Raw genomic sequence first — 23,698 nt, 5'->3', positions numbered from 1 at the left:
GTTTGCTGGTGTTAAAAATGGAAATACCCTTCCTGGGTAGGGGAAGAACGGTGAGAGGAGCCTGAGCTGAGCTGTATGACAAGGTGAGAGGAATGAGGCACTGGAACTGAAGATGTCGGTGCTGAAAGAACAGTAATAATTGAGAACGAGCATGCACACAAAACGGAGGAGTTGAAAGATGCTTGGAAGATCTACAAAGCGCACAGAAGCCAATAGGTAGGCTGATCCTGGGGGAGCTTCCTACAAAAAAGAGGGAGACAAATGGTAGAGTTGATGGAAGTGCAAAGTGCTTGATAGCTTGGGAGAAAGGAAGAGTAAAAAATCCTGAGGAGTGTCGAAATCACCGCGGAGTAATTACAGGCAGGCAGGAGGGACGCGACTGAGGCAGCGCACATATGATGAACATGTGAGTAAGAGTCTTCACTCAGCGCTTCTATTTGTAAATCCTGTTGAATGAGGAAAAGTAGCAATAATATCAGTTATGTACGGAGGATTTTATCGATTTAAAGCAATGGCAGGAGCTGCCAGGAAGCTCTGGTGAACTGAAGATCGGCATGAATGAAGACTTTCAGCTGTCGTAATCTCAACGGGGAAGAGCTCGGAATCAGAGGACGAAAGAAAGTGGGGAAGCCGGGCACGTGTGCTTTGGGAAACTGGCTGATGGGCTAGCAGTTGTGAAGGTGAAGCAAAAAAAAAAAGCATAAAAAAAACCTAAGTTCTGAAAAGTTGTGCTTTTAAAAGTAAAGGATCCAAAGATAGGAGGTAGCTTTTATGTTTATTATTACAAATTACAGTGCTGGAACTGGAAAAAGACTGTGTTGCGTTGAGTGAAGTGGAAGAGGAATGGCTCTTTAAGTCTCCAGATACAAACCATCCCTGAAGATCAAGGCTACGCCGGTGGGAGAGGTGATGTGTTACAAGTCCCAGGCCACGAAGGCAGCTCTGGCTCCGTGTCTATCTGCTGCCCTTTGGGACCAGAGGGGCCGGCGTGCCGTGCCTGGGGCTGTGAGCGGCGCCTGCAGCCCGTGCGTGCCGGGAGAGGAGGGGAGCAGACGGGTGGTGCAAGCCACGGGCTTTGAGGCTTGTGCTTGAAATGTAAGAAACGTTTTCATGCTTTTTAAGAGTCAATTTTATATATCCTTAAACTAGTCCGTACCGTGGTGCAAGGCGCTGTGTTTCGGTAAAAACAAGTTCGAATTGAAGATCACTGCAGGGCTGAAGCAAAGACCTTGAGTAAACGCTTCGATTTCTTATTTTTTATCCACTCCTTGATAACAGGGTGGCAAAAATCCTTGCAGAGTATAAAATCCTGACTGCACTGGGGCTCCCGGATGGCTCGAAGGCCGGCTGCTCGTCCCTTGCGAGCTCCCCCGAGGCAGCTTTGCCTTGCCCGAGCCATTCACGTTGGCGTGATGTATTACAAGCGAAGCAGAGGTACCATCTTTAAACTGCTTTGTCCCGCGGCAGAATACAAGGGAAAATGTCGAATGAAGAATACATTTCCTGGGCTCTGAACTCTGTGTCTGACCCCTGCGGGCCGCGCTCCGCTATGGAAATCGCGGCACCATCAGGATCCCTCCCGGCGTTCAGCGGGGAGCACGCGGAGGGGCGGGGTGGGGAGGGCGTGCGGCGCTATCTCCCGTCCACGTTCCCTCCCTTCTTTCTCTCCGTTTGTTTTCCACATGAGTGGGAAACAATTGCTTCTTCCACACGGAGCCCCTTCTCCCATTCCTGGGAAAATAGCAGGGAATGGGGAGCATTTGCATAATCGTCTTTAGTGCTATTGTGGGCGGGCTTTGGATGCCGGCACTGGGTTGCAGACTGGCCACCTGTCCAGAACAAATGAACTTAGCCTTTGTGTGGCGTTATCTGCTTTGCCACAGCGTTATCTTTGTGTAATGAATAACTCGATTAAAATATTATAAAACCCATCGGTCGGGCAATGTTTGCCTTGGGTTTAAATCCCCCCTCTCGGGCCGGGGAGGTGGGGGGGGGGGGAGAGAATTTCCTCTTTCTGCCGGAGCACGACTTATATTTTCAGGCTGCCTCCGCCACCGTTTTATAACCGCCTTTGTGGAATTATCCTCATGAATATTAATTAGGGGTGTGGGAATAAAAAAAAAAACACACCACCCCAAACCTCAAAATGATTTGCATTCATCCTTGTATAAATGATAAATTAAGTGTTGTCGAATGTTTCCTAATGGCCCATTTCACCTGTGTAAAACAATTGATTAAACAATTGAGTTCTTAGCAGGGGAAGGAGAGGAGGGTAGGAGAGGGTGCTGCGGCCACTTCCCCTGCCACCGCTGCATCGCGAGCCCTGGGCTGCTTCTCCCTCCGCGCTCTTCTGACTCCTGCGGGTAAAAATCTCATTCCTGGATCTCTCGACAGCCGGGGCGTAGGAAGGACAAACTCTTTGGGTGCCACGATTTATCGCACATCAACCTTTGCACTCAGAGTGTCTCGGCGCACACAGATTGAGTTTCGATTGCTGCCTTATGCTAAAGCAAAACAAACCCTTCCGTGCTCGTTTTTTATTTATTTTTTTTTTTTATTTATTTTTTTGCCATGAAAGGCATGGGAGCCAGCCCTGATTGTTGTGCTTCCGTACTGCTCATCACTTCCATACCTGCATCTTTTCTGCTGGGTTCTTTGGTCCATTTCAAAAGCAATTTGGCTCAGTGATCATTAGTAAGGTAGGAATCAAGAGGGACGTTGTTTCTTCCCTGGCCTTCCCCTAGCAATTAAAGGCAAGAGATGCTTTCAGCCCGTAGGACGTGATGATTTTAACTCTTCCCGAGCCCGTAGGGTTGCCGTTGGGATTGCTGTTCGGTGTCGGAGGACGAGAGCAGGGGATGCTCTGTCCATCTTCAGCTGCAGTTCCCATCACGGTCCTGAGAAAGCCGTGCACACTTCGCTGCCCCGTGCTGCTGCCCTCCTGTCCCCGACGCACGTTCACCGCCGTTTCGGTGGGCACGGAGCTGCCGCTGCTGTTGTTCTTCCCTTATTTATCCACCCTTTGGTAAGATCTGGCCGACCTGTTCCCGTTAGCTGCTGGTCAGTAGTGCTAGCCTGAAGAAAGCCAAGTGTGTCTGCCAGATTACCCGCTGCCCTGTCCAGGAGAGAACACTAAAATCATTCAGCTGCACTTTGCTATAATGAAAAATAATTGCGTTAAAGTGAAAGACGCTAGGCAGGAAACAATGAATATTTAACGGCTGCAAACTCAGACAAGAAGTTTCAAGCCAAGACTCCTACTTCAGCAGTTAACATCTCCGCACATCTTTTGATATTCTGTGGATGGTTTATTAATGTATAATTCAAAATTAAGAAGGCTGTTACTTACCACTACCCTTTTTTTTAAATAAAAAGTATTTCGTTTGCGTGGCAAACCGTGCTATAGCTTGCACACTCAGTCAATAAATGTCTGTGCTCTCTGCACGTGTTGTTTAAAAACTAATAAATCAGTGAACTGCAAAACCTTCATGCTGATGAACTGGGTGTGATTTTTTTTTAACCTGCAGCGTGTTCTTCCTGCTTTGCATGTGTTTTTCATAATGACTGGTAGCCGATTTCTCTTTCGCTACTCTTGTCCTTTGACTGGAAGTCCCCAAATCCTCGGTTTCAGCTTCTGATGTGCAGACGTGGCTCAGAGCAGTGTTTATTGGAGCAGTTCTCCAAATACAACTCAATTTGGAGTAAAATCTGACGGTTCTGTGTAATCCAGCTCTTTTCTCCATCACTTATCGATGAGGTTTCCTAGGTTTTCCAGTTGCCAGCTTGCTGATGTCGCTGCTCGGTTTAGGATGTGCTGCGGGCATGGGAATCCTGCTCTTTGTTTTATTACCGCGAGCCTGACCTCTGGTACCTCGTCTTAACATTAGAGCGGACTCTGGTGAATAATGGTCTGTGTTGAAAGTGCATCCAGCTGGAATTGCGTCTTGGGACGTGGGGGTAGGGGGGACTGGAGGCCTTGGATGCCATCATGAAGCAATTAGACAAGCTACTTAATAATTTATAGCTTGCTGTCTTAAGAGTTGTAAGCATTTTGACTGAAGAGGTTTTTGTTTAACCTTTCAGTGCTTTCCACGAAGCCTACGTTTAGGTTCGAAATGATTTTCCTTTGAGGAGTGGTGGGGAATACAGAAGCAGATGACTTTGTCATCTGTTAATTAACGCTGTGTGCTGCTCTGTGCGTAGACCAGGTCGCTCACATCTCTCCGAGCTACAGTGTATGGCGAATACATAAAAACCTGCGTGAAGCAGAACATGAACATAACAGTAGTTTTCGCAAACCTTGTCGGATAGATGTGTCAAGTTCCTTCCAGCTGAATTTGCTCGTAACTCTGGGAGGTTGTTTGTCTGCCTGTTTGGTAACCTTAAAGTAAATACTACACTGAATAGAAAAAAAAAAAAAAGAAAAATACTGCAGAAGGGAGGAAAGCCATGAAATACTGTATAGTTGGTGTTTATATGAGCGATTGTTCGTAGAGGTTATGTGAGCCCCGTATTGTGAAATCCTTTCTAGTGACTGCTTTAGCCCAAAGCACTGAGATCCCCCAGTTCAGCTGCTCGAGGGCCAGAACCGGGCACCCAGGTTTTGGGAGCAGGAGGATGAAGGCTGAGCTGCCAGAAGGTGCACGAAGGCAAAATGAACCCTAGGCATGGTCCAGAGCCCCTTGTACAACGTGCTGTCTGCCAACACCTCCGCCCCTTCCGTGGGTAAAGGAGGTGTTCTGTGGGCTTGGTCCAGTGCTGGAAGTGTTCATAAAATTAAGAAGTTATGAGCAATTTCTGGCAATTGTTTTTCAAGCATTCGTCTAGAGAAGAAATACTCTGAAATATTGTCCACATTCCTGGGTGGGACTTTTGCACTTGAAGCCGATGAGCAGCTGTTGTGCCCGGTGTAACACCAAAACTGTACCGGCGCAAGGGGAGTAAAGCTTTTGATGGCCAATAGTTGCTTCTAGATGGCAAATAGTCGCTTCTTGGGCTGATTCAGGTTGTTGCAGGGATAATTCAAGATGTAGAGCTGTGGTTTTAGTCATGTAGCTTCAAATTCAATTCTGAACACCGCCCGGTTTCCAGAATTACGCAGTAAACTCACCTTCCTTTATTTTATTCTTTCTATTCCCTTTTTGCCATCAAACTCATCTTTCATTTTCCAAGGCCCTTCCCCCTTTGGGGGAGTTGGTATTTTTGCACAGTGCATCTTGCAGTATCAGTGTTAAATTTGGTTGCTTTTTTTTTTTTCCTAAAAGTTTTTAACCTACAGATAACACCTTCAACCTTCACAGTTGAGTTCTAGCAGAGCTTCTCCTCATCCCCCTCCCCAAACTGTTTAATAGTACTCTCTGGAAAATACCATTTCTAGTTTAAGGACTGGGATATTTCTATTTTCCTTGTGTTGTTTTTTTCCTACAGGTAAAATTGCTGCCCTCGAGCAATTATTTTTTTAACACCAGCTAGATCAGCAGTGATACTTGTGCACAGAATGGCTCTGCTTTTGTAGTTGTTGCTGAGATCCCCCAACATACGTAGGCAGTTGTTGCTGTGTACCTGTTGAACGGTAATCCTAATTTTATGGCTCTCTTACGGTGATGATCACACCCTGAAAGTCTCCTGAATGCATTTTCATCAGTGAAGACACAGCACCTGAAGTCGTACGGTTCTGGCGGCCGCATCTTCTCAAGCACCATTTCCCCATCCCTCCAGCTCTTTGGCATCATGTGCGTTATCGACAGGAACAATTTGTGGTTTTTTAGGCGTCCTTGCATGGGGCTGCTCCTAAAGTACCCCCTCCTGGAAGCTGCATGCTTTTTATTAAATCCTTTTATCCTTTTGAAAATAGTAGCTGCTAATCTTTGGAAGGGAAAAAGTTGCCACTAAGAGCAAAAAAAAAAAAGTGATATTAGGTAGTCAGCAAGATTTGACTTTGAGTTCGTGAGGGCTGAACGTACTGAAATGTGAATTACTGTAAGTTCCCGTAACCGCTGTGTGATCTCAGATGTCATGTAATGTGCTGATGTGCACTGATGAGATCAATGCTGTTTCATTCTCTCTTGTGCACTATCGTTGACATTAGATAGATCCTGGGATATAATTTTTGTCTTAAGCTTGCTGTCTTGTCACTGTATTTGTTTTTTCTGCCCCTGACGTTGCAGAGTTCTGACCCGTTCAGGGTGTCTTGGTGCTCCCGGGCACCACAGGAACCCACATAGAAAAATCAGAGGCAATATCTATGGATCTCCTTTAAAATGATGCTTTGAAAATATAATTGGGACCTTCCATGTATCAGTGAAGTGGAACCTTGCAATAAACTGGATTCTCAAAGAGCCCAAGGTGCTCTCTGCTGCTGGTGTGAACGTCTGTGAAATAATCTGTTTCCAAGTACCTCATTTCAGTCCTCTTCTCAGATAATTTAGGTTTAAAAAGTGTATTTTCTTACCATTGCAGACTTTTAAATGTTCCGTTTTTGGTAAGTTCAGACCTTGCTGGTTTGTTTTATTCATACATGAGTAAACTCGTTCTTGTCTGTTGGCCATTAGTAAATATACAGATAAAAAAGATTAACTTTGATTGTTTAGAATCAACTTTGAGCCCAAGTAAGGTTGACGCAGACAGTCTCGGAATGATTTTACCGACTGATTTCAGTCCTGCCTGTTTCCTTTCTTTTTGACCTGCCTTGGAAGCAGACTTGGGAATTAGCCAAAAAATCAAAGATTTTTCAAAATCAGTAAAGTCGGGCGCTGCAGGTGCCTGGTGACGTACAACTAGCCACAGGACCCATTCGGAAAGCAGAAAAAAATGCCAAAAAAAATGCCAGGTAAAAGTGGAATTTCCACGTGAGATGGGACGGGGTCATGCTGTAGTTACCTGAGCGCCAACTTTCCCTTCTCTTTGAGCCATTTTTTCTGTGCGGAGATGAGTGCGATGGTTTTTTTCTCAATTGTTCCTGTCTAAGTCTTTTGTAAATGAGCAGGAAGGAGGGGGTTTTATGTGAATGAAGTCAAGCTGAGTTGAACTTGCGTTCTCTTGGCAGCTCTTACAAGATTTGGCTTGCGTTATAACTTCAGAGAAAAAAATAATTTCTAGTAGACGGATATTTCCCTTAATGAGTGCTTTAGCACCTGTATCCTGGGCTGTGGAGGTTTTTTGTCCTTTTTTGGGTTGTTTTTGGTTTTTGTTTGTATGCTTTTTTTATTGTGGACTCGATGGTCCCTTCCAGCTCAGGCTATTCTATGTTTTTTTTTGCTACAGATGTGTGACCATGAGCAAAACCAAGAATGCTCCCAATCTATTTGCGGGGATAGAACAAGACATTGCAAACTGCAATACAACCTGAGCATTCAGACCTTTTACAGATGAACATATGTAAGTGCCTGTAGTGCAGACAAAGGAAATAATTGCCTACATCTTGCCTACAGGTGGCCAGGCAGGGGCACGCAGCCCCGCTGCCCATACTGCTGCCATGGCAGGGGCGGCCACCGTCCTTTCCTGTCACCATCAACGTGAGAGGAGCAGCAAGCTGGGTTTCCAAGGCTTTTTATATTCAGCCCAAGAGCGTAAAATTCAGTTTTGTGTGAAGCATTGGGAAACCTTGGCTCTACTCTGGCATCTCGGGGTATGAGCGTTGAGAGTTTCAGGCAAGCGGTTAGTTTCTCATGACTTGAAGTTGAATGCTGCGTTGGCATCGTGCATTTCTTGAACTGCAGTGCCAGGCACGTGCTGTAGCGACCTAGTGGTAGCGTCTCAGACATGAACCGGAGCAGCAGACCACGGGTTAAAGGTTCTTGGTGATGTCATTTGTCGTCTTATCTCAGCTGGAAAGCGTGAAGAAACTTCTGCTGGTGTTAAAAAATACAAATTGCAAAAATTTCAGCTGACCTAGGTAATCCACAGAGCGTTGCTCTGACTGATAACATAACTAAGTTTGGAGTTAAGGGAAGGAATCAATACTTGCATTTTATTCCTTTTTCATTCTTAAAGGCCCGTGAACCCAGTTTATCTCCTCATACCAGCCTGCAGATCAGCTGTCGCAGCAGACCACGGACTGGAAACATTTATTTGTCCTTGGCAATGTTTCTCCTGAAATTATATTTCTGGAGCTTCTTAGGTTCTCCTGTATGTCCCTGCAAGACACAGCCATGCTGGTTGTTATCTCCAGTGGGATCTCCCAGTCTTGGGACCAGGCTGCATGGGGTTTGGGGCAGCCTGGGCTGGGGACAGGCATCCCTGCCCATGGCAGGAGTTGGAATTAGATGGACTTTAAGGTCCCTTCCAACCCAAAGCATTTTGTGATTCTATGACCTTGTTACATGAACACAGATTGTTCAGAATTCCACTTGGATGGAATTCCCGTTCCCTGGAACGCATCTGTTCTTCCGTTTGTCCCCCACAACACATCATCTCCACAGAAATTACTGCCAAACAGTTCACCAGCCCCTCAAAGGGGTCAATTGTCAAACTTCATGGACAGGCAGAAGACAGAAAAGTGGCGTCAGGGCCTGCTGACCTCAAACATCGAAAATTGTGCTGGGTACGCCTTGACTTGTACCTGCCTCCTCCTCTGGCCAGCCAAGAAATGCAGCTGTTCTGCTCTGGGAGTCATAACCTTTGTTTTGAGCAGTTGGATCGTGATGCCTAAACTTCCTTGCATATGTAAGCATGCACACTTCTCTTTCTGATTACCACAGAACAATGTGGTTGTTTGTTCAGCTGGAAGAGTCGTCCAGCCAAGGCGAATCCTCTTCGTTTGTTGTTAAAAAATTACGGATGATCTTTCTCATGAGATTACCGTTCGTAACAATACTTCTAGTACGTTCTTACCGAAATATCACTCCGCAGGTCACATTTACTGGCTGAAGCAGCCTCTTCATCCCAGTTAATTCCTTTACTTATCTGTGCACAACCAGGGTTGACGGGCGGTGGCAAACCTTGCCTCCACTGTGGTGTTAGTCAGAAGAAAGTTGGTTGGGAGAGGGTGCTTGGAAGGGAGCAGGTCACCAAAGAAAACTTGGAAGCGAGTGCTGTTCAACTGCTGAATCCCAGAATCATTAAGGTTGGAAAAGCCCTCCAAGATCACCTGGCCCAACCACCCCCTTACCACCAGTGTCACCCACCAAACCGTGTCCCCAAGCACCACGTCCAACCTTGCCTTGAACACCCCCAGGGACGGGGACTCCACCACCTCCCTGGGCAACCCGTCCCAACGCCTGACCGCTCTTGCTGAGAAGAAATGTCTCCTCATTTCCAACCCGAACCTCCCCTGGCACAACTTGAGGCCGTTCCCTCTGGTCCTATCCCTGGTTACCTGTGAGCAGAGGCCGACCCCCAGCTCCCCACCCCTTCCTTTCAGGCAGTTGCAGAGAGCAATAAGGCCTGCCCTGAGCCTCCTCTTCTCCAGCCCAAACCCCCCCAGGTCCCTCAGCCGCTCCTCACAGGACTTGTGTCCCAGGCCCTTCCCCAGCTTCGGAGCCCTTCTCTGGACACGCTCCAGGGCCTCGATGTCCTTCTGGTAGTGAGGGGCCCAAAGCTGAACCTGGCACTCGAGGTGCGGCCTCACCAGAGCAGAGCCCAGGGGGACGAGCACCTCCCTGGCCCCGCTGGCCGCACTACTCCTGACACAAGCCAGGATGCCGTTGGCCTTCTTGGCCACCTGGGCACACTGCCGGCTCGTGTTCAGGCAAGCATCAGCCAGCACCCCCAGATCCTTTTCCTCTGCACAGCTTTCCAGCCACTCTGCCCCAAGCCTGTAGCGCTGCATGGGGTTGTTGTGGCCAAAGTGCAGGACCCAGCACTGAGCCATGTTGAACCTCATCCCATTGACCTCTGCCCATTGACCCAACCTGTCCACGTCCCTCTGCAGGGCCTTCCTACCCTCCGGCAGATCGATACTTCCATCCGGCTTGGTAGGGTTGGCCTTTTGCCTCCTCACTTTAGTGACTCTCATATAAATTATGTAGACGTGCATGTTTTATGTCTGCATTTCATAATAGTAAAAAATAGAATTTGCCCTCAGAGAGATACTCTTTTCCAACAAGAGCACCTGAAATACTCCCAAAACCCAAAGGAGGTCTGACATCATGGACAGTACTGTAGAAAAACACAGGAATGTGCTGAGTTGTCCAGGCGAAGACGTGAGGTGCGCGGTTCTTGCTGCACTGCCGCCATGGCTGGTGGCAAGGCAGAGACTCCCCTGGGCCCGGTGATGCTCTTGCACTGCACAGAGAGCTCCATACGACCTTCAGAGAGGTTATCTATAGGTTTCTTACCCTTCTTGTAGATCTTAATCATCGCTCTGCTTTGGCTTTACTCCCATGGTATATTTTTGCAACTTCTTGTAGAACTGTTCAACAGTGATAGGACCAGAGGGAACGGCCTCAAGTTGTGCCAGGGGAGGTTCGGGTTGGAAATGAGGAGACATTTCTTCTCAGCAAGAGCGGTCAGGCATTGGGACGGGTTGCCCAGGGAGGTGGTGGAGTCCCCGTCCCTGGGGGTGTTCAAGGCAAGGTTGGACGTGGTGCTTGGGGACATGGGTTGGTGGGGGACATTGGTGGTAGGGGGGTGGTTGGACCAGGTGGGCTGGAGGGCTTTTCCAACCCTAATGATTCCATGAATATAAATATTTAGTTTAACAGGTATTATTGCTGCCTGTCTCCTGGCCTGAGTCTTTTAAACTACTGTTCTTAATTTTATGCTCTTTCTATATGCATCAGTTAAGTTTAAGTTAACTGAAGATTGATGAGTTTAATTTTGGTAAGGTTCTTACAGTGCTTAGTTCATAATTCTGCATTTTAGTAATAGTCTGAAACAGCAACTGCAGTTGTTAGAATATTTTCATCTTTCTGTGGTGCTGCTCTTGCTGGCTTTTAAAGCCTGTTTTAATTTGAATTTTCCACTTATTTAATTCTGTCCTGAAACTCTGTGTTTTGTCACATTGAGATTCAGCCACACGTGTTCTATAGCCTTGTGATCAAACAGAAGTAAAATTGGACTGTGGAATTTTCCCTAGCTGAACCTCCCCAATGAACACACTACTTTTGATATCATATGTATTTTCCAACAATTTTCTTAAAATTCCCTGTGTTGCAATCTGTACGTTCTGCTAATGACTCTGTTTTCACTGTTGCTTAATTTGTGTCTGTGGATGACTGGACTAGTACGTAGTTTTGTCATCCTATTTTCATGAATTTTTCAGCCTTTTCTTTACAATCTCGTAACAACTTTCTGCACTTTAATGTACTAATGTAAGAAAATATGTATATTAGGTAAGATGAGGTTCTGCTGTGGCTTGTCATAGCATCCCCTTCAGTGTCACAGTGTTTTTATTCTTGTGCAATTCTCCTTTTGCTTAATTTTTCTGTGCACCCACATGAACCAGGCTTCCTTTCACCTCCCAGGAAATACCTAGGGTCGATGCTGCCACAGAGTTGCTTCCAAAAAACCACATTTCAACCTGCTTGTGCTGCGAGAATGGGTTTATCCTCTTCTCCACCACTTCCCTGCCATCAGGCAGCCGGCACAGTTTGAAAGCAAAAATTTGGATTTTTTCAGGTTCCTTCCCCAGCGAGGCATGTGTCAGGGTTAGCTGGCAGCATCGCTTGACCAGTCTCTTCTAAAAAGGGTTTGGTTAGATTATAAATATATATTTTTTTTTGGTGAAGAAAGCATTTCCTTTTTTAGATGAAAAAAAAAAAAAGCAGTGTGGATCATGACAGACTGAAATTACCGTGGGTGGGAGAGCTGTGTGGGTGGGTTATCGTATTTGGGAGTGTACAAAGCTCTGTTAACCTTTTTGCTACTTTCTTTAACAAATGACGTGAACCCGACAGCGATTCTGGTGGCGGTGCTGGAAGCGTTGGTGCAAGGCGGCTGCCCGCTGGTGCAGACCGATGCCTTTGGAGGTGTTTTGCTGACAGGACGATAAGGCTTTTCTCTCCTTCATCAGGCAGGTGAGGTAGTTATAGCATCATTCCTTACGCCCCACTTCAGTCTGTGCCTTCGGGATCACGTCCAGCCTCCTCTGTTTTGTGGCGGAGATGTGGCCGCATTCTTCTCCCAGACAGAAACATTGTGGGGGATGAAGCTGGGTGCCACGCTTCGTCAGCTGCCCGAGAGGTGAATTACAGGAAATTAGGAATTTAAAAATACACCGAATCCTCACACTCTACAAAACTAGGAAGTGCCAGATTATGGTCTCACTCTGCAGAACGGAACTGGTGGAGATAAGCACAGGGAAGGTGAGAATAGGAGAAGCTGTTGCGTTTTTGGTCGTCATTGGCGCTTTGCTCTTTCCCACAGCAACTAGATCGTGATGCTTTTCTCTCCAGCAACATGAAGCTGCGACTTGGGTGCAGAGGAAGGAGGCAGACGGCATTTCAGGAGTCTGTAGGGCTTCAGGTGGTATTTCTCAGGTGTTAAAACAAAAGGTTGTGCAGGGAAGAGAAATATCTCTACCTGACAGCAGCACTGCTTCAAGCCCTGCATCATGCGCCTTCAAAGTCACGTTAAATAATAGGACCTCTTTGTGCTTTTGGTTTATATCTCTTAAGACAGCAGAAAATGGTGGTGAGGAAAGATTTGTCCCATCCTGTTGCCTCCTTCCCAGGCAGTACTTGCTCAGATGAGGTGCGTGCAAATGAGGTGCCAAAGAGGAGACTGGTGGGTCCACTAAGTGTGAAAGTTGCTCTTAGGAGTGAACAGTACAACTGCTTTTTTACACTCACTTCTACATGTGGTGTTTGATTTCATTTTGCACAGCTGAAGGTGCTGCGTCCTGCTGTTCCAGAGCTCTGTGGCAGGTTGAGAAGCTTTGTGTTAACACTTCCAATCAGACCTGTACATGCAGAATAAAAGAGGTGATTAGCTGTGACTTAATTCTTTTGGTTCATCCGTCAAAAACTCCTCATCACTCAAGCGCTGGACTTGGCTGCCCAGGGCAGCGGAGGAGTCCCCATCCCTGCAGGCGTTTAAGAGACGCGTGGACATGGCACTGAGGGACATGGTCTGGTGATGGGACTTGGCGGGTCAGGTTGGTGGTTGGATCTGGTGATTTTGAAGGTCTTTTCCAATCTAATTGATTCTATATTTCTCCATGCTGAATGTTCATGGACTATTAAATGGATTTTGGAGTCTGTCTTTTGCATCGGGACGTGGTGAGACACTGCAACAGGCTGCCCAGAGAAGCTGTGGATGCCCCATCCAACCCTGGAGGTGCTCAGGGCTGGGTTGGATGGGGCTTTGGGCAACCTCGATTTTTAGATTCCCTAAAATTACTAAATGAACACTGCTAAAAGCTTTACTATCCAGTGTGGCGCTATGGAAAAGAAATCTACCTTACACAAAACTTTGCAAAGCAATGGCACGCTGTTCAGTAGCACTACCCAGGACTTTGCTATACCTGTTAGGAGTGGGGATTTGCTCCAGGGGTGCAGGCTTTTGACCAAGAGGCAAACTGATTTCTTCTGCGGAGCTGTTGATCTGCCACCAGCCACACATACAGGTGCTATGCTGGGGCCTTCACAACTTCGTAGAGATAATCTAAGGCTCTTCTGACAGTTTCTTAGGGACCGTAAGGATGGCAGCTATGAAAAAGGAGTCTGCATTTAGGTTTATGAAGAACTTCCCGATCTAGATAAAGTTAGTACAAGTATAGGGAAGAGTAACCGCGTGTAGTCTAAACACAAGCTCCTTTAAGACAATCCTTGTATTTGGAAGACTAAAAAAAAAAAATTTTAGTGGTTTCACCCATTTCGAATTCAAGGACTAGGGGGTAATTTTGTTCAGCCTGTTGGGTTTGTGGTCTTGGCAAGGGGGGAATGGCAACTTGCTCGGCATGTCGTAGCTCCTGGTGGCTGCAGCAGCCTTGCTCGAAGCTGGCTCTTGGTGCCCGTCTATCAGCCCTACCTGTGCATGGCAGTGAATGCAGAAGGAAAAACACACTGAAATCTCACTGGAGCATGCAGTAGGTTTTGCATCAGCCTAGACGCTTTTAGAAAAAGGCCTTAAAAAGAACCAGGAATGTTTCTGAATGGCAACGTATTTCTAGTTTAGCAATTTGTAGTGTATAATTTAGAAAGTAAAAATAACTTACACAGATGAATACATAGCTTGATCATTTTAGCTAGTTTTATTCTAATTTGTAACTTGCTCAGGGTTATGAGCTGTTTAGTTATGGACATGGTGCCTCATCGTAAAGGTGGCATTTGTTCTGGTTTTCTCAGACCCTCTTCTTTAAGGAGACTCGCTCAGAAGGCACCATAAGCTCATGGTCAGGAAGATTGACTTAGATTTTTTCCAACCTCTGTTATATGTGACTGGAAGTGTAAATGTTGATATCTTCTGTTGCTGCATGCACGTCTTGTGCAGAGAAAACCCTCCATTTGGACTAAACAATATTGGAGAAGTGTTGCAAATACTGCCTTGCGGCGTTGTTACGGCATAAGTTATATGTTCCTGGAATTTGGGCGCTGAAGACAGAGAGAAAGCAAACAGTTGGAAGCCTGCTAGGACATGATTTTGTCACATAACGTTTATTGAAATAGCCTGTCAGGATGCTCTTAATAATGGAGATATGCGGGTAAAGAAACTTCCAACATTTATTTGTTGCAAGGCGAACTAGAGCAGGTAGATTGGCTGCTGTTAATCCCCAAGTTGTTATATTCTGTCACAGAGATCTTGGCCTGATGCAAGGTCAGGAATACAATAGATTAGAGTCTATTTTGATAAATAAACACGAATTGGCTCTGGGTCTAGTCAGCTTGGCTGCAGAGTATTCAGCATCAGGTCACTTCCCCTGTTAAAGCTGAGAGTGTTGGCTTGGAAAGCTGAGCTTGGTAGCGCCCGCTCTTCCAAAAGGCTGAGGAGTTGGTGCTCAGGGACATGGTTTGGTGGGTGACAGTGGTGGTAGGGGGATGGTTGGACCAGATGATCTTGAAGGTCTTTTCCAACCCTAATGGTTCTACGAGTTTCGAAGTTACGCATCGCTCTGGTTGGTTGAAGTTCCTAGAAAAGCATTGGAGCAACAAATGGAAGTGTTAAGAAAAACAGCTTCACGCTAGTTGGGCAAACTCTTTTTTTTTTTTTTTTTGCTGTTATAGATTAACATTTGTAAATAGAGAAGGTGCTGGGCGCCTTGACTTTGGGGAGGTGGCTGATTCTCATGGTGGTCTAACATGCATGCTAGGGAAACGTCGTCTGGATAAAACTACAAAAGGGTCATAAAAGCCATTCGGCAAATCATGTAGGTATCAAACAGATTTTTTTTTTGTTAAAATGAATGAAGCTTCGTAGGACCTGTCCCTAATCCAGTATTTTTCATCATTATCATTCATGGAGGAAGTTGGATGCATGCTATTACGTTTACTGATATCGACTCAGGAATGGTGGCAGGTGGGTCTACCAGCAGTGCTGGAAGTTCAAAATAAGCCTGAAAAATCAGAGTAAGGTCTTTCAAGTGTTGGCCCTTACCTTTCAAGGAAGATTTGGACCAACTCAAGAGAGACCAGAGGAGAGCAATGAAAATCAAGGGCAAAGAAAGTAATCAGGTTACAAATTAAGACTGAAAAATGTACTTGAAGAAATAGGGACATGCTTAGTCTAGAGCATAAGGAAGTCTTGAAACACTGAAAAAGGTGTTGCGAAAAGGAACGGAATAAATATTTTTTTTTTGTTTTACCACCTCTACAATATGCTTGGAATTGCAGTAAGTGATAAAAGGCACATTTGAGTCAAAAATAACTAGGCATTGGCATGGGACCCCATGTTTCTCATCAGGGGTTTTCATTGCTGTAGGATTTTAAGGAGTCATTCCTCCTTGAATGTGGGGCTGTCATGCAGATGGGCTCTCGCCTTGCCTTTTAAGAATCCACAGATACTCCTACTGGTGTTGGAGCTGCTGTTGGGCTTTTGTTTTTTATCCCTATTACGGATTATATGTGGAAGGCAATGCTAACCTCCAGCAGCAAGATGTTTTGGGAAGAATTAGAGAGCATGCTTCCAGTGAAGTAATGGTTTTAGCTTTTAACTTCAATGTAAAAAACAAACAAAACCCATGAAGGACATGAGATTTGACCTTTATGTGGCGAAGTCCCACTGCGAGTGCCATGAGTGATGTTTATTGTGACTGCCAGAGGATATTTCACTGCTGTAAATTAATTTTTCAGCTTTCCCCTTTTTTTTCCCTTGCCACCTTGTCATGTCTCAAGCATCAAAAAGCAAGGCATGGAGCAGCTTGGAAAGAGATTACGAATGTAAGGATGAGATGTCTTGGTGGCAAACTCGGTGTTTTCTTGTCCAGGAGTTGTCTGATGGCAGGAAGGAGTACCCCAGCATGCAAACAGGAGGGGGATGAGGTGCTGTTAGAGCTGCAGCTTTACATCAGCTGTCCAGCCTCCCTTAATATTTCTAGGGGTTTTCCAATTGCTGCTGCAGGCCCGCAGAAACCTACTTTATCGATTCTTTAAAGGCAATTAAAGGATCCAAGGCAATGCAGACAAACAGTCCCAGCGTATCTGTGCCCTTAGGAAGTCCTGGGATGTGCTGTACAAGTCCACGTGCTGCCCGTGTTGTGGTTTATTCTCATTTTTATTTGCTCTGCAGCAGCTCTTTAGTCCCGGTCTCGTTGCCTGAGGTCCCCTCCTGCGTGGAAGCCCCGAACCGAGTCCGTCCCGAACAGAGTTCGTTCTTTTTAAATCGTTGCAGGTTTTATTGAATCTAGCTCTAGTAAATAAAATGCCACTTCAAGCAGTTGCTGTGAACACGCAGCATCTTACTTGGGATTCAATATTGAGACTGACTCATTCGCCTGCGCTGGGGAGCAGCGCGCAGGCTGCATGGCTTTTCCATGTCTTCTCCCCCACGATGGTTTCAAGAGGTTGTCAACCGTGCAAAATGTGTTTCACATTGCTCCTCAGGCTTGTGGAAAAAACATCTGGACGATTGCTAAAGCTGTCGGAGGGTTGCTGGCAAGAAGCATCTTGCTGTTTCGGTGAGCCAGAATCACTGACTAGTGCGATTCATTTGGAGTCTTACTAATTATTTTGGAGTCTTATTAATGGAGGAGAAGAACCTGAGAGCATCAAGGGAGGTGCTGTAGCACCTGATGGCCATAGGGCTTTGAATTTTTCTAGTAGAAGTGTTCTTCAAGATTCAGGAATTTCATTTGGCTTGGTTGTATGGTTTTTTCCTTCTTCTTTTTGTTTTTTTTTTGGAGGATTCACTGTATATGGCACTTTGTCCTCATCCTAGGCCAGTCTCACTCTCCTAGAACTGAAAATGCCGTTTTAAAAATAATCTGATATTAGACAAACTGCAGGTTTTCCAATGTAAGAAAGTCTTAAAGTTACAGCAGGGTGTGGGTTTATTTGTAGAACTAAAAGTTACAAGGGGTTGGTTGATGGATTCCACTCTAATAAAGAGAAAAGAACAAAATGAGACAAAATACTGAAAACCTTTAAGCACAACTGCTGAAGAACCCAAAATTTGTCCTAGTGATATTGTACCCAAACTCCATTTAGCATCAGATGGTGTCTGCGATGCTTTCTGCAATCCATAATAGATTTTAGGGGGCCTGGCTGTCAGCAGCAGCTCTCAGTTTTTGCTAATAAAGATCTTGAGACTTTGAAAATCGTCATTAGTGAGTCTTTTTAAAAGCCTCCTACATCTCTATCAATTACCTTTTAATTTGGGACATCTTTCACTTCCCTGTCACAAACTACTTACTTTCTATTATCTATTAGTATGATAGCTAATGTTCCCCGAGCGTTCCTTTCTTTTTCTCTTTCTTTTCCTCCCCACTGGTGCTCGCAGCACAGCGATACAACGTGCCTTGGGGGGTGAGGAAGGAAAAAACGAGGCGCGGGAAGGGTGTGTGTCATCTTCCGATGAGTTGAAATTGGCTTAGTGTGACAGCCTGTCTGTTTCCACTACTTTACATTTCTTCTTCCTAAATCCTGCTTGGTGTGGGAGTAACGCACGAGATAGGATTCACTGAGTACGGTTCTTCTGACAGCACGAGCGGAGCTTGCACGGCGCTTGCAGGGGATTTCAGGCATTCTCAGTCCTCGTGTCCCTAAGCATTGATGACAAATATTGAAAGAAATCAACATATTGAAAGAAATCAACGTGTTGAAAGAAATCAACGTGTTGAAAGAAATAAACATGTTGAAAGAAATCAACGTGTTGAAAGAAATCAACGTGTTGAAATAGATCAACTTATTGAAAATAAATCAACATATTCAATTGTTCCTACCATTCAAAAATAACTAACTGAACTCTTGTTCAATTTCAATGATACATTCGTTAGGATGAAAAGCAAAAATTAAAAGACCTCCTTGTTTAGCAGCCAGTGAGCAGATTTTCTGCAGGCTTGGCAAACTGTTGTCCTCCATGCTTACGCTAACCCTTGCTTTCGTATTTCTCGAAATGGTGGTGCTTGAAGCCAACTAAGTGCCTTGCACGTCCAAGCTGTGCAACATCAGGGTTGCCTTTTCGCTCTCTGTAGCCTGCCTTAATGAGAGGGAGGAGAGGTTTGGGGGGTTTTGATGGAGATTCATGTTGTAATTAATTTGTTTTTTATAATGCCTTTACTCACTGAAGCTCTAGAGTTACTTTGAAGGAAACGTGAAGTATAGGGAAACGTATCCTCAAACAATATTGCTACCAGGGCAGTCTGCACGGACTTCTCTTGTTGCCTCTTCACATCTCTCCCATTGCGGGTGCATATTTTCATCCCGAGCCCTTCGAACGCGATCGACGGGCACCTCGGGGGCAGCAGTGGACCTTGGAGGCCGCGGGCCGAGTCGGGCCAGGCCAGGGGCTAAGCAATCGGCTCGCTTCCCGGCTCAAGCCAAACAGTGCCGCGCTTTGTTTCGGTGGAGCACAACGAGGAGCCTTACTGAGGAAGGAACAAGAAGGATCTTGTACTGACAAAGTGACGTTCGGCATCGATCTTAAGAAAGGGAATCTGCTGTTCTCAACTAATTAAAAGTCATACATTCGCCTCCCGGAGTTTGTGCGGAACGCAAACATTTGGTTTATCGGTTTTCGTGAAAGTTCAATAAATGATCAGACATCTCAAAACGCAGCTGGAGCCCTCTGTTCGGGGTTTCATTGACTTCTGTGGTGCATTTGTTCACTTTGGACACAAAGGGTCAAGCCCATATAATCACGCTGGTTTTGTGCTTGATTTGCTGACATCACGAGTAACAAGGTTTTGGTGGGCAGAAATGGCTTTAAAATACCCCCAGCGCGATATTTTACACCTTTACCTATGGCAGAGCTTATCCTCAGCCATCAGCGAACACGTTTCTTGGTTCATTTTTCTGGTTTTGAACATTTGTTCAGCACCTCGGGGCACATCTCACAGAAGGATCTGATGCACAAGGGGCAGAAATGTGGAAGCAGCTACAGGTAGAGGCCCCTCATAGAGCTCCAAATCTCATCACGAACTGCTGTGTTGGAGTTAAAGGAAACACCCCTTTTCTTTTTCCTTTTAACAGCTACCTAATGCGATCCACACCTCTTTTAAAATTAGAAGAAATTGCAATGGGAATGCAAAAAATAATAGCATAACTTTGCTTGTGAAAAGTATTGCGGAGTGTGTTCTTTGAGGGATTGATATTTTTCTCTGCCGAGAATTTACGGGTTGTGCTAGTGGATGGCTTGGGGAATTCAAGCAACCAGCAGCGTTTGCAAACCTTTGGAAACTGGATCAGGGAAGTGTGGAACCAGTGGGCATGAATTCACCGCTAGCAGCGGTGATGGACCTAATTAAAAAATGAGGATTTTGCTGCGGTGTCTTCATTTAATTGTTGCTGGGGGTGCATCTGGCCCCCGTCCTGTTTCTTATGCGTGGATATCGGTGTCAGCTCGTGCTTCGTGTCCCCCCTGTCCCCACCACGCCGATGCTGCTGTGCCAGCCCCCACTGCCTCCGTTACAGCTCCATTTTGCTGCTTTCTTGACGTTGCTGGTTTTCTGAGACTGTGCAAAGTGAAATGCGGAGACTGAACAGCGTAATTAACATTAATAATTAAAAACAAAATGCTTTTTTTAATCTGTAGTCTGTTGTCACCCTCTCAGCCTGATCCTGTGAGCACCAAAGGCCCGTCGGTTCCCCAAGGATGGAGCCGTGTCAGTCTGGGGCACAAACAAATGACCTGACGTTTCCTTGCTCCCGAGAACCCCTTTTCCCTTGCAGTTCCACAAGGGTTTTGTTTGTGCTGTCTGTGACACATCAAGACGTTTTACTTTCGGTATTCCTGGCTCTGATTTGGCCACGCACTGCCCAGAAATATCTTCTGTATTACTGGTTTTGCTGGGGTCATTCACATGCAGGAATATTTTCAGAGCTGAGGTGTGCGATTAGATCTTGGAGTCCCTATGAATTAAGATATCAACATGAAATTCATTAATACATTTCACCAGAAACTTAAAAAATATAAAAAGGGGTAGAAATAGCAGTCTTGTATTATCGTAGTTTGCTAATACTAGAAATGGATTGCTTCCGTATATGTCAGATTATCATTTGTTGGATATAAGAGCAAAAATATGTTTCTGGGTACCTCGTTTTAACTTTTTTTCTCCTTCTTTCAACAGAGCATTCAGAAGCTGGCTAGCCAATACTTAAAGAAGGACTGGCTGGGAATAAAAGCTGATGAGCGAGCCGATTATAGGTAATTTAACAGTTGGATATCTTGAAATAGCTGTCTTTATATTTTCAATTTGTGTAATTCTTTTTCTCAACAATGAAACACTGCTCTTCTGTGTTTTAAATGATTTATATTCATTGTCGTAGAGAATTGACAGTTAAAAAGGAAGCTTTTCATTGTTGTAGAGGATTGTCAGTTAAAAAGGAAGCTTTGTTTTCCTCTAAAATTTTGAAATAGGCTTAAATAGCTGTTTATAACTTGGATAGTTTAGGAGGATTGGGAAAACAAATGGCACAACAGGATAGAAAACATAATTGTGTGCCTCCTTTGGGTATTACCGATTTGGGAAGTTGGTATATAAATATATATCTTTTATTAAATAGCTTTGAGGTTAGAGTAATAAGCATGCAGATTACTCCACAGAATGAAACAAAGCAACAAGTTTCTTTTTCGGAGGCTATTCATAATGAAGATCCCATCTGACAGCGAGGAGGCACGAAACCGTTGTTTACAAAACTTGGTTTCATTAAGAAGCAAAGTGCATCGTAACATGAAAACAGAACTGCCTCAGTTGCTAAATGCCTCCCACCTTTGAATAAGTACCTCCTAAATATTTTGAAAAAGTTGTAAAATACTTCATTTTCATATTCTGACACATTTTGGTTCAGAAGCAATAAACTGTTAGTAGATTTTGGTTTTGGACTATTAGCACATTCAGATTAGTTGTGTGTGGGTTTTTGGACGAAGAAACTGCAGGTAGCTGAAGCAAAATGGATGAGCTGTAACTACTATTTTGATTGCAAGATGCCTAAAATTGCATGATCTTATCAGAAGTTATCATCTGATCTGGTGGGTTTTAGCTGCTGCTTTCAGTAGGGTCTGTTCCATGGGAGCAATGGGTTCAACCGAGAGTAATTGCCACCAAAATTAAATCAGAAAACAGGGAAAGGAGGAGAAAAACTTAGTTTTTGTGAAACTTTGATTAAACTTTTACGTAAAACTGCAGGTATTTGCTAGATCAGCACAAAAAATTGTGCTGTAGCTTAGTTTTAAAAGCCATCCTTTGAAGAATGTATCATTTGTATTTATACAAATCAACACATTTTCAGCCAAAGCCTGACCTCCCTTTCTTTCTTCCCACCACCCCTCTGTGTTTTGGTACTTTAGGAGCATGTACTCAGTCTGGAAATCGCTTTTAGAAGGCACAATGCAAGTGGCCCAATCCCGGCTCAATATCTGCGAGAACTATAAAAACTTAATTTCCGAACCAGCCAGGACTGTAAGGTGCTTTAAGGAACAGCAGCTGAAAAAGGTAATTTTCCTTTCTTTGGTTATTAGAGATGTTTTAGTAAGGCACTTCTAAAGCACCTGTGTACTTCGTAGTCTCTTTATATGCATGTTACAGAAGTAAGTAGCCAGCTTGTTGGAGAGGGAACAGAGTTCTGCGCTGGTATCTGACATTTAAATTGCTTTGAAATGAATGCAGTACAAAGTTGATCAAAACTACCACTGCAAGTCTAACATCATGCTGTGGCGATTAGATGGAATTGGCTTGGTAGTGCCAATTGCAAGTGTTAGAATAGGTTCTGATTTTAAGAAAAAGCCTATCTTTAACCTGAAGGAATGATTTGTGCAATCTTTGAGATGTCGAGTGCAGGTTGTTCAGCCACATGCTGTAAAAGCATCCCAAATCGCTATTCCAAAAGCTGCTGTAATGGATCTATTAATCCATGCAAAGAAAATGTTGTAGTTCAAGGAAAAAAATAAGCTCGACTTTCATTAGAAAATGTGACTGGCTGTTGCATTTTAAAGTAATTTACGCCTTAAAAGGTCTCTCTCATACTGCTTAACACAGAATATGTTTGAAGTAAAATGCAATATTCCATCTGTTTCCATAAGGCAGTAAGACACTTTTTAAAAATAATCATGTATTTATGTGAAGGCTAAGTACTCTTCATATTTTAGTTATTTTTTTGTTTGTGTTCTGTGGATTTTGCTGGAGCAAGGAGAAAATCTGCTGTTTTAAGGAATGAGCATAGTTTACAAAAATTCATTACTGCACCAACCATAAATTTTTGGAAGTTTTCAAAACTGATCTTTTGATATGCTCACTACATGGCTTCCATGAAGCATAACATAAGGAGGGAAATAGAAATGCTGGTGCATTGCAAGCATCTCAAATATTACTAATAGTTGTAAATATTCCTTCTGTGCATTATTACTCAGGTTCACCTCTGAGTTTAATCTCAGGTAGGCTGAACCATCTATTCATGGTAAAAGACAAAAAAGAGAAAAAAAGTAAAGCACACAGTTTCATTTTTTTCTTTGCATTTTTTTGACCACACTCCTTGCAACTTACCCCCTTCAGAGCAGTATACTGTAAAATATTTGGCTACAAACTTTTAAATAGATGTTAGTGTAACATGAGCTCTCAGTTTCTCAATGAATTTTTGCATAACTCCTAGAAGTATGTGCAATATTTGTTTTTTCTAGGGGAAAAAATAACTTTATCAATGTCGTTTGTTTATTGTCCCGGGGAATTTTATTTTTTCTGTGAAGCTTTCCAAAAAAATACTGTAGCAATGTATAGCATCTTTATTTGGTTAATAATTACCAGTTATTTTTCTTCTGGTAGTTCAGAAAGTTGATGGGTTGACAGTAGAAGTGGGGACCACTGCTGTAAGTGTGTAGAAATGATACAGGTTCCTTTTTTCCTGCACTTTTGAATTACCAGAACATGGAGTTACTATTATCAGGGCAGTACTTCTGGTTCATAATATTCTAACAACCATACACTTTTCCTACAACATGGAACAATCCTCCACCTGGTAGTATTAGTTTTCCTCCACAACAAGTTCATTGTTTTATACAGTGCAGTCTGTCACCCGTTCCTTTGGATTTCCACAAAGGTAAATAATGTGTTATGCTGACCTCCATCCAGCTAAAACCTTACTAAACTTAAAATTTGGAGTCAGTGAAATACTTGTAATGTGGAATGCCTGACCAAAGTCAAATTTCCGCTAGAAGCAGGGTCTCCTTCCAC

The 23,698-nt window shown here is 44.3% G+C and overlaps 1 protein-coding gene and 1 long non-coding RNA gene across 6 annotated transcripts in view; one reads left to right on the top strand and one right to left on the bottom strand.

The window, feature by feature from the left end:
- The window catches only part of FCHSD2 (FCH and double SH3 domains 2), a 149,088-nt gene that overhangs the window by 55,384 nt on the left and 70,006 nt on the right, over nucleotides 1–23,698 (top strand). For 4 of the 5 annotated variants that reach the window (XM_083834288.1, XM_083834289.1, XM_083834290.1 and 1 more), the window contains 2 exons: nucleotides 20,603–20,679; nucleotides 21,823–21,967. In XM_083834288.1, the coding sequence (XP_083690414.1) occupies nucleotides 20,603–20,679; nucleotides 21,823–21,967 (222 nt within the window). Of the gene's footprint in view, nucleotides 1–7,354; nucleotides 7,378–20,602; nucleotides 20,680–21,822; nucleotides 21,968–23,698 lie in introns of those variants that run through there. The other variant, XM_083834291.1, reaches the window with a different exon arrangement.
- On the bottom strand, nucleotides 66–5,419 carry LOC310898819. Its single transcript, XR_014583737.1, has 2 exons — nucleotides 3,350–5,419; nucleotides 66–3,115 (listed from the first exon to the last, which is right to left on the bottom strand). It is a non-coding gene; the product is annotated as an uncharacterized lncRNA (long non-coding RNA).

Source organism: Anser anser, assembly GCF_964211835.1.
Source record: "Anser anser genome assembly, chromosome: 1".
Taxonomy (NCBI): Eukaryota; Metazoa; Chordata; class Aves; order Anseriformes; family Anatidae; genus Anser; species Anser anser.
Note: the sequence above shows the minus strand (reverse complement) of the source record. Positions and strands in the feature narration are given on the sequence as shown.